Source organism: Lolium perenne, chromosome 4, assembly GCF_019359855.2.
Source record: "Lolium perenne isolate Kyuss_39 chromosome 4, Kyuss_2.0, whole genome shotgun sequence".
NCBI lineage: Eukaryota > Viridiplantae > Streptophyta > Magnoliopsida > Poales > Poaceae > Lolium > Lolium perenne.
In genome coordinates, this window is record NC_067247.2 from 80,030,909 (window position 1) to 80,046,092 (window position 15,184).

At 44.4% G+C, this 15,184-nt stretch overlaps 1 protein-coding gene and 2 long non-coding RNA genes across 4 annotated transcripts; 1 reads left to right on the forward strand and 2 right to left on the reverse strand.

The window, feature by feature from the left end:
• Nucleotides 1-5,598: 5,598 nt before the first annotated feature.
• LOC127293084 (uncharacterized) lies at nt 5,599-6,844 on the reverse strand. Its single transcript, XR_011744367.1, has 3 exons — nt 6,540-6,844; nt 6,297-6,444; nt 5,599-6,125 (listed from the first exon to the last, which is right to left on the reverse strand). It is a non-coding gene; the product is annotated as an uncharacterized lncRNA (long non-coding RNA).
• Nucleotides 6,845-7,575: 731 nt separating this feature from the next.
• Nucleotides 7,576-8,895, reverse strand: LOC127293083 (uncharacterized). Of its 2 annotated transcripts, XR_007845599.2 has the most exons (4): nt 8,726-8,895; nt 8,298-8,348; nt 8,134-8,200; nt 7,576-7,688 (listed from the first exon to the last, which is right to left on the reverse strand). It is a non-coding gene; the product is annotated as an uncharacterized lncRNA (long non-coding RNA). The 2 variants fall into 2 exon arrangements; XR_011744368.1 differs by lacking the exon at nt 8,726-8,895 and having other exon boundaries at nt 8,298-8,641.
• Nucleotides 8,896-11,462: 2,567 nt separating this feature from the next.
• On the forward strand, nt 11,463-13,569 carry LOC127293085 (uncharacterized). Its single transcript, XM_051322636.2, has 2 exons — nt 11,463-11,852; nt 13,185-13,569. The coding sequence occupies exons 1-2, from the start codon at nt 11,565-11,567 to the stop codon at nt 13,305-13,307; spliced, it is 411 nt and encodes a 136-aa protein (XP_051178596.1). The 5' UTR covers nt 11,463-11,564; the 3' UTR covers nt 13,308-13,569.
• The last annotated feature ends 1,615 nt before the right edge of the window (nt 13,570-15,184 follow it).

Consider the following 15,184-nt stretch of genomic DNA (forward strand, 5'->3'; position numbering starts at 1 on the left):
CGAGGGCGCCACGTCGACTGGGAGAGTGGCGCCGGCAGGACGGGCGCCACACTGGCATGTGTGGTGCCGATGAGAGGGGCGCCACACAAAAGGGTTAGATTGGTGAAATAGTTTCGCCGGAGGGTCAGTCTGTGCTTTTCTTTAACTTTTGGGTTATTTTTGTGCAAAGAACCCTGACAAAACCCCGGAGGAGCCGCGTAGCTGGCACACCGTCACGCTCGCTTTGCCCAGCAGAAACCGGAGCTCGCGGGCCCCGCATGTCAGTGGGATGTGCAGGCCGCCCGACCCGCATGCCAGCGAGGCTTTGCCATCTCTCCGCAGCTTTTGTTGTACTCTCTTCTTTTTAATTTAAGAGCAGTTATAAGATACTTCCTTATTTAGTCCTAAAAACTGTTCAATGTATCTGGAAGTTTCTATAAGTATGCTTACTCACTCGTATACAAAAACATCTACTACTAACATATATTTTTAGACCATATGTTTTACAGATCTGTACCATATATATGTATAGTACTAGATAGTTTATGCAATTCTCTAAAACTAATTTATGAAGGAACAATGTTACAAAATCAGGTTTTTAATATAGCAGTTTACAATTGTATAACAAACAACGTCTTAGCTAATATTTGGTAACTGTATTGTGTGGTTAACTATGTCAAATAAACAATAATACAAAATTATACAACTCACTAGCATGCTACAAATAAACCTAAAGTATACAATTTTAGTATAAAATTAATTCAATTCCTCCGTGACTAAGCTATGCTAGGATTGGCACTGTTCGGTGTCGGGTAAAAATGCTTGAGAAACAAATTTCTTGGAGGGGAGTGGAGCCCAACTAAAAGGCCGGCACATCCACGAGCTCAACATAACCAGCGAATCAAGTGGACATCAGTTGTGGTGGTCGTGGACATTTATTACCAATACTACCAAATTGCACGTACTTTGCACATTGTATATTATTTATAATAGTTGTACCAAATTATTGCAAAAATAATAAATTTATGTTGGAATCTCTGCATGTGATACTTTAGGTGAAAACTCGTGGAAATGGTTTTTCATGTTCGCACCCAACACTGTACCATGCATAGACCATTAATATCATTAATTGTAACAAATATTATATGAAATACAGTTGTGCACACAAAAGCCCCACGACCGAGCCTAGGGAGCTCTTTAGTTTGAAACACAAAAATCATATTTGAAAGAACTGTAAAATTATGGAAACTTACATTTGCAACTAGTTGTGCCCGCACCTATCGTTAGATGTCACACTGTTAAGCTTTTAATAAATGCAAAACAATTGGGAACATGTATTATAATGTGCATTATGCATCTATATAGTTCCATCTAAAAATTTAAAATTGTCTCTTCTGCAAGAAAAGAGAAATGATACGTGAATGGTTTTGTAATACTATTCACTTTAGTATTTTTTTTTGCACAGGTTACATATGGTCATATTTTGGAATGAAATTTTATACGTCTACAAGATACAACATATGCCATGTTTATTTTTCTCCTTTTTTTTTACAAAACACGGTACATACGTAGACGCTCACACATACGCACATACACTCACCCTATGAATGCACACACGCACATCCCGTCCCTATGATCACCTTCGAGAGACTATGTACAAGAAACTAATCCAGCGTATCTTGAGATTGATGGAATCACCACTGGTGCCTAGCTTTCGATGGAAACGTCACGCCCGGTGAAAAATATTCTGCTTTTTAAATCAGACACCAAAATGTCAAATCTGGGATTTAAACTTGTAGAAATTATAGAACCCTAGAAGTGTGTGTTGTATAGCAATGCCCCTGTGTGATATGTATAGAGGTATATTGTGGGGAGAAGAGTTGTATTTGAATAAGATCTAATCCTAATCTACTCTCAGCCGTACATGTATTCTAACATCATCCCTTAGTCGTAGCCATAGTGGCGTGAAAGCTTGCGACTAGAGAAGTCCTACGCTTCCATCGTTTCTCCTTCTTGTCATCATCGGTGTCCCCTTCTAATTCCTTCTTTTATGTTGAACTAGTACAAATGCCCGTGCGTTGCCACGGGTCCTCAAATTTTATTTCTCAATGCACATTTATAATTCACAATTTACTAAGAAATTCAAAATAAATCAAGGATATCATGATGTGCTACAATATGATAATACTAAACACAATAACAAGACAATATTGGTGTACATCTGCATGGTTCCTAAGTTCTAGGTCTTCTTGTTACCTTCTGCGGTAAGCACATGGCCGTCATGATTGTCAACTCAACAACCTCTCCTTTGGATGTAGTATTGTCTCACAATAGGTGGGTTCTGTAAATATGGGTATAACTAAAGGAATACTTCTTTTCTTATTAGTTCAAACAACACTTCGATATTCATAAATATAAGGAGACAACCCTGGATTGTATCCTTCTATGTCAAACATATAAAAAGGGCTTAGCAAATCTTAAATAATGGCTAAGGTAAAAAAAAAACCATCAGGCCGGTGGTGCGGATGCTAATTTTTTTAGGCAGCAAAGTATCCTCATAAGAGCTACAGATGCCTTTCTTATTATGAGGACGAGAAGAATATCTAAGAAGCTATTCACAATATAAGTAGATAGGTGCCTAGTTGGTAAATGAAGTGGGAATACGATGGCAGCAGGAAAATCCAAGGAAATAGAGTATATTTTGCCAAAAGCATAATTATAATCTATTGAGACCTTAAATATATTTTGCGTGCAGACAAACATTTTAAGAAAGCAACCGGTCAGACTTTCTTACTACCAGAAAATATAGCATAGATCAAGAATTCAAGATAATAGTATCCCTCCCTCGTCACGGTCAACTCCATGTGTCATCCACTTTATATTAAGCTTACAAAACCCTCCAAAAAGCTCAAAAGCTTGAGCACTACATGAACTCTCTGTATTAACCAAACTATCAAAGATCACGAGTGGTAATTACTATGATCATCTCAAAGATTGTTCTAACACATAACTCTTTCCCCGTCTCTATAAAAAAATCATTTCGAAATAAAAAAGAGTATTACAGTCCCAAGAAATGCTACGAATGTAAATACTTTGCAATAGATATCACAGGTGGAGAGGAATACATTGCCTGCCAACATCGCTAGTGATGTGCCTACACCCTGTATCTCAAAGAGCTCTTCGCATGTCCGGTAATCGAATCACGATGACCGCTCCGAAGAAACTGACACGGAAAGAGAGATTGTGAAGAACAAAAAAGTAGCAAGGGGTGGTACATCAAACAAATGGAGAGATCGTTCCACCTCACAGAAAGTGGAGGAGCATGTATACCAGGAAGCCGCACAGTAGTTCATATGCCAAGATGCAGTGTCGAGGCGGCAGGATCTGCTGCTTCCTCCCTCCTGCACCGCAGTACAAGATAGATCTCCATGATCATGAGAACTGACCCGGCAAGCTGCAAGATCAAGTCGTCGACAAGTCAACACAAAAATCAACACTACCTGCTGCAATTTACAAAAAACATTATGGCAAGTGGAGTAATAACAATGTTTAGACTTCGGAAGTTCAGAGAGGAGTATTATGTATGATCGAAGCTCTAAGGTAGAGGGTTCATGAGGGACGAAGAGATCGGTGCCAGCGACGAACATCTGGACAAAAGGCTAAAGGCAGGGTAAACACCCAACCCCTCGCCTCAATATAGTAGGTCAACAAAAAGCACCGGATCCCTGATGCAACATCCCCATGCAAAACCGCAGCAAACAAATCCACCTAAACTCGAATTCTGATGATCGTGAGTAAGAAAAAATAAAATGCCGTCCCTAAATCACATCCATGCCACGAACCTGGCAACATTGACGAGCATCGAGCATTGGTGCTTCCTATATCACAAAAGGTTGCAATAGGTAGACCAAGTATAAACACAACTGGCAGTGCATAGAAGAAATAAGCTGAAAAGGAGGCTTTTGCGATGTGGAAATAAGTATATTTTAAGTGTTGTGATTTAAATACCCAGTGCTGACATATCTAATTGGTTAGTGCCCAAAGGTTTCAAGAGAAAACAAGTGAAGCTTTGATATTTCATCAAGGCACCAGCTTGTGTCTTCGGATCTCCTGGATAGTCAAATCTATATCAACGGAAACTCAACAAAAACAGTTTCTTTGTTGTATCTTGCAAAGCAAATAATTGCGACCCAAGCAGAAGTGATAGCCAAAAAAGACACATCTTAATGGAACAAAAAGATAATGCAAAGAAACCTGAGCTACTGGAACCAGGTGTAGTTCTGTTTGGATCCAGGATAATAAAATTTCAGACAATACATTGACACCTGATGCCAAATAATCAATGTTTCAAAAGGTTAGCCTGCAACAACCTACAGAGATTCATCTTTCTCCATCTCTTGTTGAACACAAAGTACAAGGTCAACCACTACTATAGCTCACTACTTTAGCATATATTCAGTTATCAACAACAGAATATTCGAGAGTTGTAGAAAACTACTGTAGCGTATATTCAGTTATCGACAATAGAAGTTGGTTCCATGAAACCTTCGGGTTGCATAGGCTCACAACTCAGTGACTAAGAATTCGTGAATGTCGAAGGTCTTTAGTGAGGCATGAGAGCTAACAAGCCATGTCTGGTACTTGTACTGGTAGTTATCATTTAGCATCTCACTCGGTTCAAATAGCCATTGTTGATGCACCTAGACAATTGTACTGGTAGTGAACTTCAGAATGTTTCCCATTGTTTAAGTCCAAGCCGACCATTAAGTCTAGTTTCACATTAGTAAACCGGAACTAAAGGGAGTATTCATTGATTGGTGTGTGTCATTAGAATTTTCTTTGAACATGTTGATTGCAGCATCACAGACATACTTATATTAAGTGCCAATATCAAGAATACTTTCATCAAAGAAAAACAGTAAGTGTGACTTCATAACAAACTCCCACAATAAAATCATTTCATACTTCACAACTGCTTCATCATGAACTCAATGATAAAATGATCATTTAAACAAGAGCCTCGGTTTACCTGAACATACAGAGGTACATCTAGAACTCCAAACATATGCTTAGGCCATAAACCTAGAAAGATAACAAAGATACTCAATTATATCTCCTGAACATAGTTGTTGTGTTGCAAAATTAACCGGTGCTCATAACCAATTTCGTGGTAGAGAGGAAAACTTGCTATAGATTATGTCCCTAGCTTCAATGACAACACCAGAATAGCCTGAAACCTGTGTTGGTACTGTAACAATCATATATTAATCTCTTGCAGAACTTTTTCAGTTTCAAACAGGTATAGCTAAGAAACATTAGTTTCAACTTTCAAGTGGGTTCAGTTTTGTTGTTCAGAAACTAAAGGAACTAAAGAGAAAACATTGTTTATCAAAGCCTGATAAAAGTTTGTTGTAGATCAGTTGATGAATAACATTCTTGGCATTTCATCAAACGTGCCCCCTTGACCTATCATCATAACTTAGCAAGCTATGGAAACTCTAGCATCTCCATTCTTGATTTGAACTACAAAAAAACATGATGAGTGAAATTAAAATATGCCCCTGCGAAGTCAAACTTGACTAATGAAAATATCTTCAACTTAAAATTACCTCTGCTCACAAGGTTATTATAGATTACCTCCTTTTATTGATTTGAAATCGGTGCATCACAAACAACACTCTCAGAAACTTACATCATAATTAGCAAAAAAGAGAAAAATTGAACTGAGTACCGATTGACGTAAGATTCTGGATGGGTACTGGACTTTTGTACAAGTATAAGCAGAATCATATGAGATAGGAATTTTGTTACAAGTGCTTAGAGTCAAACTTATGTACAATTCATTTTAGGAAGTAAGAAGAGGCAAAACAATCCATATCTATATTTGCAAGCTCATAGCGTCATGTAGGTACAATGGGCTAAACTTGATGCCGATACATATAACAATTATGGGACTGACAACAAAAATGACATGATTCCAAGTGAAATAGCAAAGTTGGCTAGCAAAAAAGTGTGGATTTGCACAAGTCAATACTCACATATGAAATGAATAGAATCCTTAGTATTTGTATATGTACTAATAAGCTTGAGGAGAGGTTGAGTCCTGATGTTCTTAAATATGTCTTCAAAGTAATTGTTCTAATGCTCTGGCAAATAGTGATAACATTTTAGGAAAATCAGTGAACCAAAATGAATAGTTCACGATTGCAGACAATGGAAATCATCTGGTTCAAGTTGCAACCTAAACTTCGTACAATAGAATTAGTGAAATCCTTTATTTATTTCAACATATGTCAAAACACCACGGCGTGAAATACCTATTTTCTGTTGTGCACCACTCCGAGTCTCCGACTATAGTTTCCCTATTTTATTTCATTTTCCACCCTCCGCGTAGCCAAGTACCTTCTTAGCTTCGCAGACTATTAGCCTCTGGCTTTGTGCTGATAATCCCATGTATATTAATTCCTGAAAGAGAAAACATAATGGATAGAATAAGATCCACTTCTTTAAAATATCTCTACCATATGATTATTTTAGATGACTCATGTTCTGCATAGTACATTTTCAACACGATGCCCAATAGTCATCCGACCAGTCACGATTTAATGCGACAACCAATCTCTGAATCAAAGTTTGTAAAACCAGCAAGAATGGAGATTGTAGGAATGAAAGAAGGGATATATACCTTGGAAGAATTTTCAACACGATGCCCAATATTCATCCGACCAGTCACGACAGGGCCTCCCTCAAGCTCTACAAGCTTTTATAATATATAAGCATTGATTAATTTTATTCTGTGAAAGATGCTATTGCATATTGGCTTCAAAATCCAAACCAGTACGAAAACAATGATTATCTCAACAATGATTATCTCAACAAACACTTCCAGGTGGATTTGTTAAGGCAGTTATTGTTACACTTGTCTTAACACTCATGCAAGGACAATAGGAGCAGATTCCATCTGTTAGTGGTTATAAAGCTTCTCTCATTTTCAACAAATACAAATGAAAGCCCATAAAATGTTTCAAAATCTATAAGGTCTTGCCATTTGTTGCCGTTCGCATCAAATACAAATGAAACCACATAAAAGATCTCAAAATCATATTACTCATAACTACCATCCGAGTGAAGAAAATGCTTCTAAAAATATGTTCAACGCTTAATTACTAAGCTATAACGTTCAAAAATATAAAACCACTAAGGTACTTACATTTAGTGAAGCACTTTGAATATTGCATAAATCATTTATTTAGAACCTGAAATGCCCCTTTTCATGAATTTGTTTGATAACCACAACTTATTTAATAGACTGTTTAGAAATGTAACCCTACATATCATGCAGGACAGACATAATCTTACAACATTTGCAAATACTGTGGTATTGCATCTCAATCTATTAATACTTGCACAGAAAGGAGAAACACACACGTAAGTAACCCAACACCAGGTCTGAAATTGACGTAGCCTGAAACTTCTCAAACCTACAATATACAAACACAATCATGTAAGTTCCAAGTAGAATCTATGGTAAGATCTGTTCTAGGAACAAAATAAAAAGATACTCTTCATGTTGTAATCTACCTCGGTAGTGCTTCTTATCTCATTCAAAAAGAGTATTTACATAACAACTTACTTTGCTGACGCCTCCTTGTTGCTCTACTGGTGAAGCTTGTCCTATTGTCATATTGATTTCTTCAAGTTCTTTGAACCTGCACGAATTGGCATATACTTGCAATCAAATTCTCCTAATCTCTATGCCAGCTCCGCCACTGCAAGAAAGAGAAAAACATGTACAACACCACAGAACTGCAAAAACTACAGCTTTTGTTCATGCGCATCATAGTATCTAGAAACATTTAATTTGTTTGAGATGAACTTGCCATGCATATGCACACTGAAAACAAAAACGCTAATGAAAAAAAGGTTGTGCAAAAACTAAGTTTATTTGGCATATACAGTAAAGCAGAAAATCTGTACTGCAACTCACAGTAAAGTCTGCTGACAGAAATCGGAAGGCACATACTGATATGGTTCAAAACTTTTCAAGAAATCCTCTGTGGGAATTAACATGCACAAGAACTCTACTATAATTGCTAGCAACAAGTTCACTTAAGATAGAGCCAACTAAGCTTCAATGTGTCAAGAAGTATATACCTGGAACAACTTCCAATATGTTACGGCTCTTTGATGCCTCATCCCAAAACTGGCGGAACCTACCAGTCTGTAAGCAGATGAAATGAGGTTTAGCAATAAATACTCAATACACGCTAGCTCTTAGACATCCATATATTGGTCAATTCATTAGACGAAGTATGTACCTCTAGGTAGTGAGAAAGGACTATCAATGTCTTGAGCTGCTCCTCCATTTGCTGAAATAAAAGAGCATACAAGTCAACTCCACATAATGGCAGCTCATTCAGGAGATCCAACACAAATGCTACTAACAGATGCACAACCAGAAAGACACAGTATAGATATCTCATATCTTATACATCTGTAAGACAAATTTGTGTTGTGTGAAATTTCAATATTTCAGAAATCAGAAGGAATACTTTAAAACCAAAAACATATTACTCTGGATGATATCTTTGATGTGCAAATGAGCATATATACTGAATATAAAGATGCTTATTCAATGAACTATAATCCTACAGTAATTTACAACATTTTGCACACCGATATTATATATGTTACAAGGTCAATGTAACAATCAGCTTTCAGATGAGATGAAGAATAAATGACCTACAACAAAAATTCAGAGGAAGGAAGCGGTGGATCCAGATCCAGGACCAACTCATCTTAGCAGCCAGCTACAGCAATTTCAGCAAGAGCGAACTACACCCAAAGCACAGACACACGGTTAGTAATCAGCAGCCAAAAACACACGCACACACAGCTTAGTAATCAGCGGCAACAGCCAAACACACATCCGAGGCAGAGTGGTGGTCAGGATGACTGCCGTCGACCTGACCACCACTCCGTCGCGGCGTCATCCCGCATCGCTCGATTCCGCACGGCTATCTGCACACAGACATCAAACAACGTAGAAGAGATGGCAAAACCTAATAGAGAGATGAGGAGATGCTCACCTTGGCGTCATAGACACCTCAAGCGAGTGCACGAGGTCATCCAGTGCGGACGAGCCGACGAGCAGCGCGAGGAGGCGGTGCTCCTCCCCTCCTCGTCCAGCGACCCTTGACCGGAGATCTCCAGCCCTGCCGGATGTGGACGAGATTCTTAAGGCGGTGCGGCTCCTCCTGCCTCCGTGCGCGCTCCTGCATCGCCGGGATCTCGAGCCCCGCCGGCTGTGGAGGGCTTCTCAAGGCACCACCGCCCGCCTCCGCGCGGTCTGCTGCATCGCGTCTCCCGGCCTACCATCTCGGCCGGCCCCGTTCTGCTCAATCCATGGGAGAGGCGGCGGCGGTGAAGGGGCACAGGAGGGGTGGCGGCGATGAAGGGGCACAGGCAGGGGATGGGGTTTGGGAACCAAGCGAGAGAGACGGTTGAACGAGAGGGGATGTGGATTTCGTTGGGCTTTGGCCCATGTGCGCGCTCGCGCGGCGAAGGAAGCCAGACGACGAGAGGGTTGACGTATTGGCAGAATAAGGAACCAGTTTAATCTTTTTAAGTAGTAGAGATACAAATACACGATCTAGTCTCTTTTCATCAATATTGGTGGCAGAGCACTCCGTCATTTGCAGAATATTGGCACTCCGTCCATTCAACGTGATCTGTTGGCATGATCGGCGGTACTCCTACAAGCCTGCGCTGCGGCACTGACCGTCAGTTACACGACGTCAGCTTTTGGCTGCCCCACCACATCTTGAATTCTTGATGAGACCTTGGTCAGAGCATCTCTAGCAGAGCCCGTAAAAAGTCGAACCGAAAAAGGCCAGTTCAGTTCACCAAACTCGCGTATTCGGTCGTCAATTGGCTAGCGCAAAACAGAGCCCGTAAACCAAAATTGTAAAACATTATATTCTTCCCCTTCTTCCCCCTCGTCCCCGCAGTCGTTCTCAGCTCCGTCCATGCCATTGCCGAACGGAGGGAGTGGGTTAATCTGCACCTCGTCCAACATCTCAATGTACAAGGCGTTCTCCTTCCTAATCGGACGAGCCCTCAGTATCTACTCGCAAACAAATAAACGGAGGAAGAGTTCATGTGTACCTTGTTGACCCCTCGTCGAGCACGTCCTGGGCGACGGTCGCGCTTGCTTCCTCCGTCGTCGGCGTCGCCGTCGGTGTTGCCGTGGGCGTGGAGGGAACCGGCAGCGGGACGCCACGACTCGTCGCCGCCTTCAATTTCGTCGTTTTGGGGCCCGTGCTCTTCGGTCTCGCGCGGGGCGCCTTCGGCTTCGTTGCCACCGCCGAGACATCACCGGTGGCCGTAGCGGATTGCGGGACCACATGCGTTCCCGCTCGTCGCCGCTTCACCCCGCTCGTCGCCGACACTGGCGTTGCTTCCTCCGCTGGGGTCGCAGGGATGGCAGGGATCACCGGGGTGGATGGAGGAGCGGCGGAAGCTGCGACGACCACGGGAGAAGGTGGTGTAGTGTGGCGACGCCTGCGAGGTACCAACGGTGGCCGGTGGGGTCGATTCGAGACTCATCGGACCGAAATCGGAGAGTGGCGGCGCAGAGGAAGGTGAGAGCGCACAGATCGGCGGTGGCGGTTGGGATGAGCTGAAAGTTCACTCGCGCGCAAACTAGGTATTGTGTTCGGGCTACGTTCGGTTCGCTCCGTCGGCCCTACAAATACAGGCCGACGGAGCGAACCAAACGCAGCCCGTATTTTTTTTTTAGTTTTTGCTTGTTTACGATCACTGATGGGCGTCCTTTTCCGGTCCGAACCCGTAAAGTGACGGTTATTTTTCGGTTTATTAGAGATGCTCTCACGACTCACGTCGCCCTCGATTCCATCCACCATCTCTGCTACATACCCCCGCACCTGATCGACTCCTGGTCATGAATGAGGCTGGTCTCGCCTTGTCATCGGCTCATTAGCCAGTACCAACACCATCTCTCACGTCCCGTGTCACATGCTCTGATCCTCCTTCACGAGCCCGGCCCCGCCACAGCAGGAGCTCGCCAAGGACAGCACGGCGGAAGCCTCGGGGGCCCCACAGGTCAGCGAGACCTTTCCGAGATTCTCTCGCCCAAGAAAATAGAACCTGTAGGAAAAGAAAAAATTCAAAAAAGTTCATCTTCTCGCGCAAGAGAGCAGCTGCTTGCGCAACGGAAGAACCCTGACAAAACCCCGCAGGAGCCGCAGGCGTTGGCCCACCGGTCAGCGTCCCACTCGTGAGCGCGCGGCAGCTTTACCCCGCAGAATCCGGAGCCCGTGGGTCCCATTCGTCAGTGAGACGTGCAGAGGACGGACCCGCATGTCAGCGAGGCTCCCCCGTCCTCTCCGCAGCTTTCGTGGATTGCAAGCCAGCGTCCCGCCTCCGGCTATTAAAGCGAGCGCCTCCATTCCCAGAGCGCAGCAAAAGTTCTCTCCCCTTCCGGCTGGTTCCAGAACCCCCTCTCCTCCGCCCTCTCTCTCTCCTCTCGAGGCCTCCTCCCACCACCAACCAAGGCGAGCGCGATGGAGAAGGGGAACGGCGGCGAGAAGAAGCCGGCGGTGGTCGTGGCGGCGGAGGACGGCGGCGCTAAGAAGGTGGCGGTGGCGGACGGCGGCGACAAGAGCAAGCCCGCGGCGGAGGCGGAGGCGCCCGTGTGCTTCAAGAAGACGGTGGGCGACGACGCCACGCTCATCGACGCCACCAAGGACTACTTCAAGCAGCTCAAGGTCACCGACGCCGACACGCACTGGGGCTGCATCAAGAACAGGGTCCGCCTCGCCAGGGAGTACGTCGCCGACAAGACCGGCTCGGTGAGAACCATCCCATCTCCTCCCTTCCCCTCCTCCCCGCTTCCATACATACCCCCTGTTCGCTCATGGATGCGCGAGTTTTTTGCTTCCTTCCGAATTTCCCCTGCGCTGTATGAAGTGTAGGAGGGTGGATTTTGGGTACACGTCTTGTTCGTAGCGGTTTTAGATCTGCCTCGCTCGGGGTGTTCGAAATGTTTTGATGGATTTCAACGTTGCTAGCCTAGTACTCTTGGTTTCCGCATCTGCTTTCAACTTGTGAATGGATCATGGCTAGTCGGCAAGCATGTCCCTGTAGAAATCGTTCGTTCAGTTCTCCTTATTCCTTGGCAAACTCGGGAGTATTTCGCTAGCAGTAGCACGTTCGAGTCTGTCTGTCTGATCTGCAGGCAGGAAGTCCTGCGCATCTGTGATGTGGTTTGCGTTTCTCTAATTATGTCAGCGGCAAGGTTTCGTAGTTTCCATGTACTAGAAGCGATCTGCAAGATCCCTTTCGCGCTTGCTTTTTTTTTTTCCCTTTACACGGAGAAGCATCGGCTTGATTTGTTGTTTTACCACTGCTTTGTTTTGGTGGTAGATAATCATGGGGTTAGCCGGTACAGACATCCGGGCCAGTTGATTCTAGCAAGCAATCTGTGTTTGTTTGTTCTTACTCAGCTGTATGCACTTTGTGGCCGTTTCTTCGTACTGCACTTACAGGGCCTACATTCCTTGTTCTAAGAAAGGTTATCTGATTCCTTCTGCTGCAGTAATCTTCTTTTGATAAGAACTGGTTCTTAGTTCAGTTATGGGTGCTTGCATGACTGCCACTGATGCCATCTGTTGTAGCAGTCCAGATTCAGTGCAGGCTGTCGTTCTGTTCCTTCTTTGCTACATGCCTGCTTACTTACATTATCTGTTCCGTCAGAGTTATCTGTGTAGCATCGGCTGGATTTGGTGTTTACCACTGCTTTGTTTTGGTGCTAGATCATCATGGGTTAAACCGGTTCAGACATACGGACCTGTTGCTTCTAGCAATCTGTGTTTGTTTGTTCTTACTAAGCTTTGTGCACTTTGTGGCCAGTCTCTGCCGTTTCATCTTACTGCACTTAGAGAACCCACATTCCTTGTTCGGAGAAAGGTTCTCAGATTCCTTCTGCTTTGTGATAAGAACTTGTTCATTCTTCAGTTATGAGTTCTTGCATGACTGCCACTGCTGTAGTAATCCAGATTCAATGCAGGCTGTTCTGTTCCTTCTTTGCTATATAATATGCCTGCTTACATTCTTGTTCCGTCAGAGTTATCTGTGTAGCTGCTGGATTATCTGATGGCTAATCCGTGTGCGTTTGTTGGCAGGTGTTCGGCAAGAAGAAGGTGGAGCCCGAGGTGAAGGTCGATGGGACTCCAGCTCCGGCAGCGGCGGCGGAAGAGGGGGCGAAGCCAGCAGCAGCACCTGCGGCGGGAGGCGAGTCTCACTGAAGCGGAGGCGTCGCCCTGAACTCGTTCGTCCTTGATCAGTCGACTTTGAGAAACCTGAGAGTTGTGAGGAGGTCTTGATTGTCTGCTTAGTCGTTCCTTTGCGTCCTTTAGTTCCTGCTTAGTGGTGGTAGCGATCGATTTTGCACTGCTGTAAGACCTGTTAATCAGTCGTGGATCTTGGTCTGGTTGAGAGCGTTATCTGGACATGGTGGTTTGTGGTGCGTTTTGGTGATGCTGCATATCTGGGTTGGTTCTCCTCGTATTTGTTTCCTTATTGCTGGAGATGGTTTCCCTTGATTTTGTTTCCTCAGTTAACTCTGAATTTTGCTGTGGCGTGGAGTTGTTATGGTTCCTCTGTTCATTGTCTGGAATGGGCTGGTAGGATATTCTCTTCATCGTCATGCTACTGACTGTCCTCAGCATGTCGGATTACAGAACTGGAGTTGTGATAGTTGGCTTGTGGTGCATTTTGGCTCTCCTCGTTGGTTTCTTTTTGCTAGAATAGGTTACCCTCGTTTGTTTCCTCTGTTCACTATGGATTTTGCTGTGCACCCTTGAGTTATGATTGTTCGTCGGTTCATTGTCTAGAATGGGGATGGCAGATGAATTTGCTTCGGTAGGATCTTCTGCTGGGAACCCTCTCGAATCACGAGATCTATATTTTTAAGCTTCTCGCGTGGCAGCTTCTTAAGTTGGGATTTTTCCAATCAGGAGAGGTATCAGGTTTCAGGAATATGTATCCACCAATCGACCAACTACGAAATTTGCTGCGAAGTGGCACCGACGGGTATGAGAGCAACCACATCTGAATTTATTACTTCCCGCAGTATGGCATATTTACCACGGTGCAATGTTAAATTCGTTAGAAACACGGCAAGCGCTAGGGATCATCTGGCTGCCAGGAAGTCCCGCCTCACTCGCCGTCCGATCGAACAAACACGGACCTCCGACGAGAAGCCATCCATATAACCCGACCGTGTCCAACAGCGGAGCTTCATCGTCCATGCCGCGCCAAGTTGAGCTAGCTCTGCTCCTATGAACATCGACGACCTGCTCCGACAGCCGCTAAGACGGCCTCCGCCGCTGCAACATGCCCGGAGCTTCTAGAGCTGTAGCGTTGTTCCCTGAAGACGGCAGAGAAAGCAGCCACGATCTAGTAAGGCTGGTGCCAATGCATCACCCCACTCTCACCCGCCACGTCAGCTTTTTCCCTCACTCTCACCCCACTCTCACCCCACGGTACCAATGCACGGGCTATAGTCCCCACTCTCACTTCTCTCTCCTCCACATCACCATTTCTCTCTCCTCGACATCAGCATTTTTTTTTGAGATTACAACATTAAAAATAATGCAAGGAAATTATTTTATTGAACTAAAATTGTTACCGATTACATCATAAAAAAAATTACATAAAAATTTGCACTAAAAAGGTTTGCAACAATGTTGCCAATGTGGTTGTTTGCTCTATTTAAATTTGTGTGCAAAAAGCCCCTCAAAATTTGGCTCAAAATACCCTAAAATGCTAAATCCTACCATGTTTTTATTTTTCCTAAGCAAATCCTAAAATCCAGGGGGTTTTCTGCAAAACCCCCTTTGTCTTCTTCCTCCAGCACGCAGACAAGCTGCGATTCCGGCCCCCCCTCTCTCTCTCGCCCCTCTCTCGCCCCGCCCCGCCACCGCGCCGCCCCGCCTATCTTCGCCCATTGTCGCCGCCAATGCGGGCGGGAGGCGGCGGCGGCGGTACCGCCCGGCGCCGGCCCGCAGCGCCCCGCGCTCCCGTCCCGCCCCACTCCCGCCCCTCTCTCGCCCGGCGGCGGGCGGTACCGCCTGCGCTGCCGCCCGCGTTGGCACCAGCCTAAGATCTAATCAACCCTAGT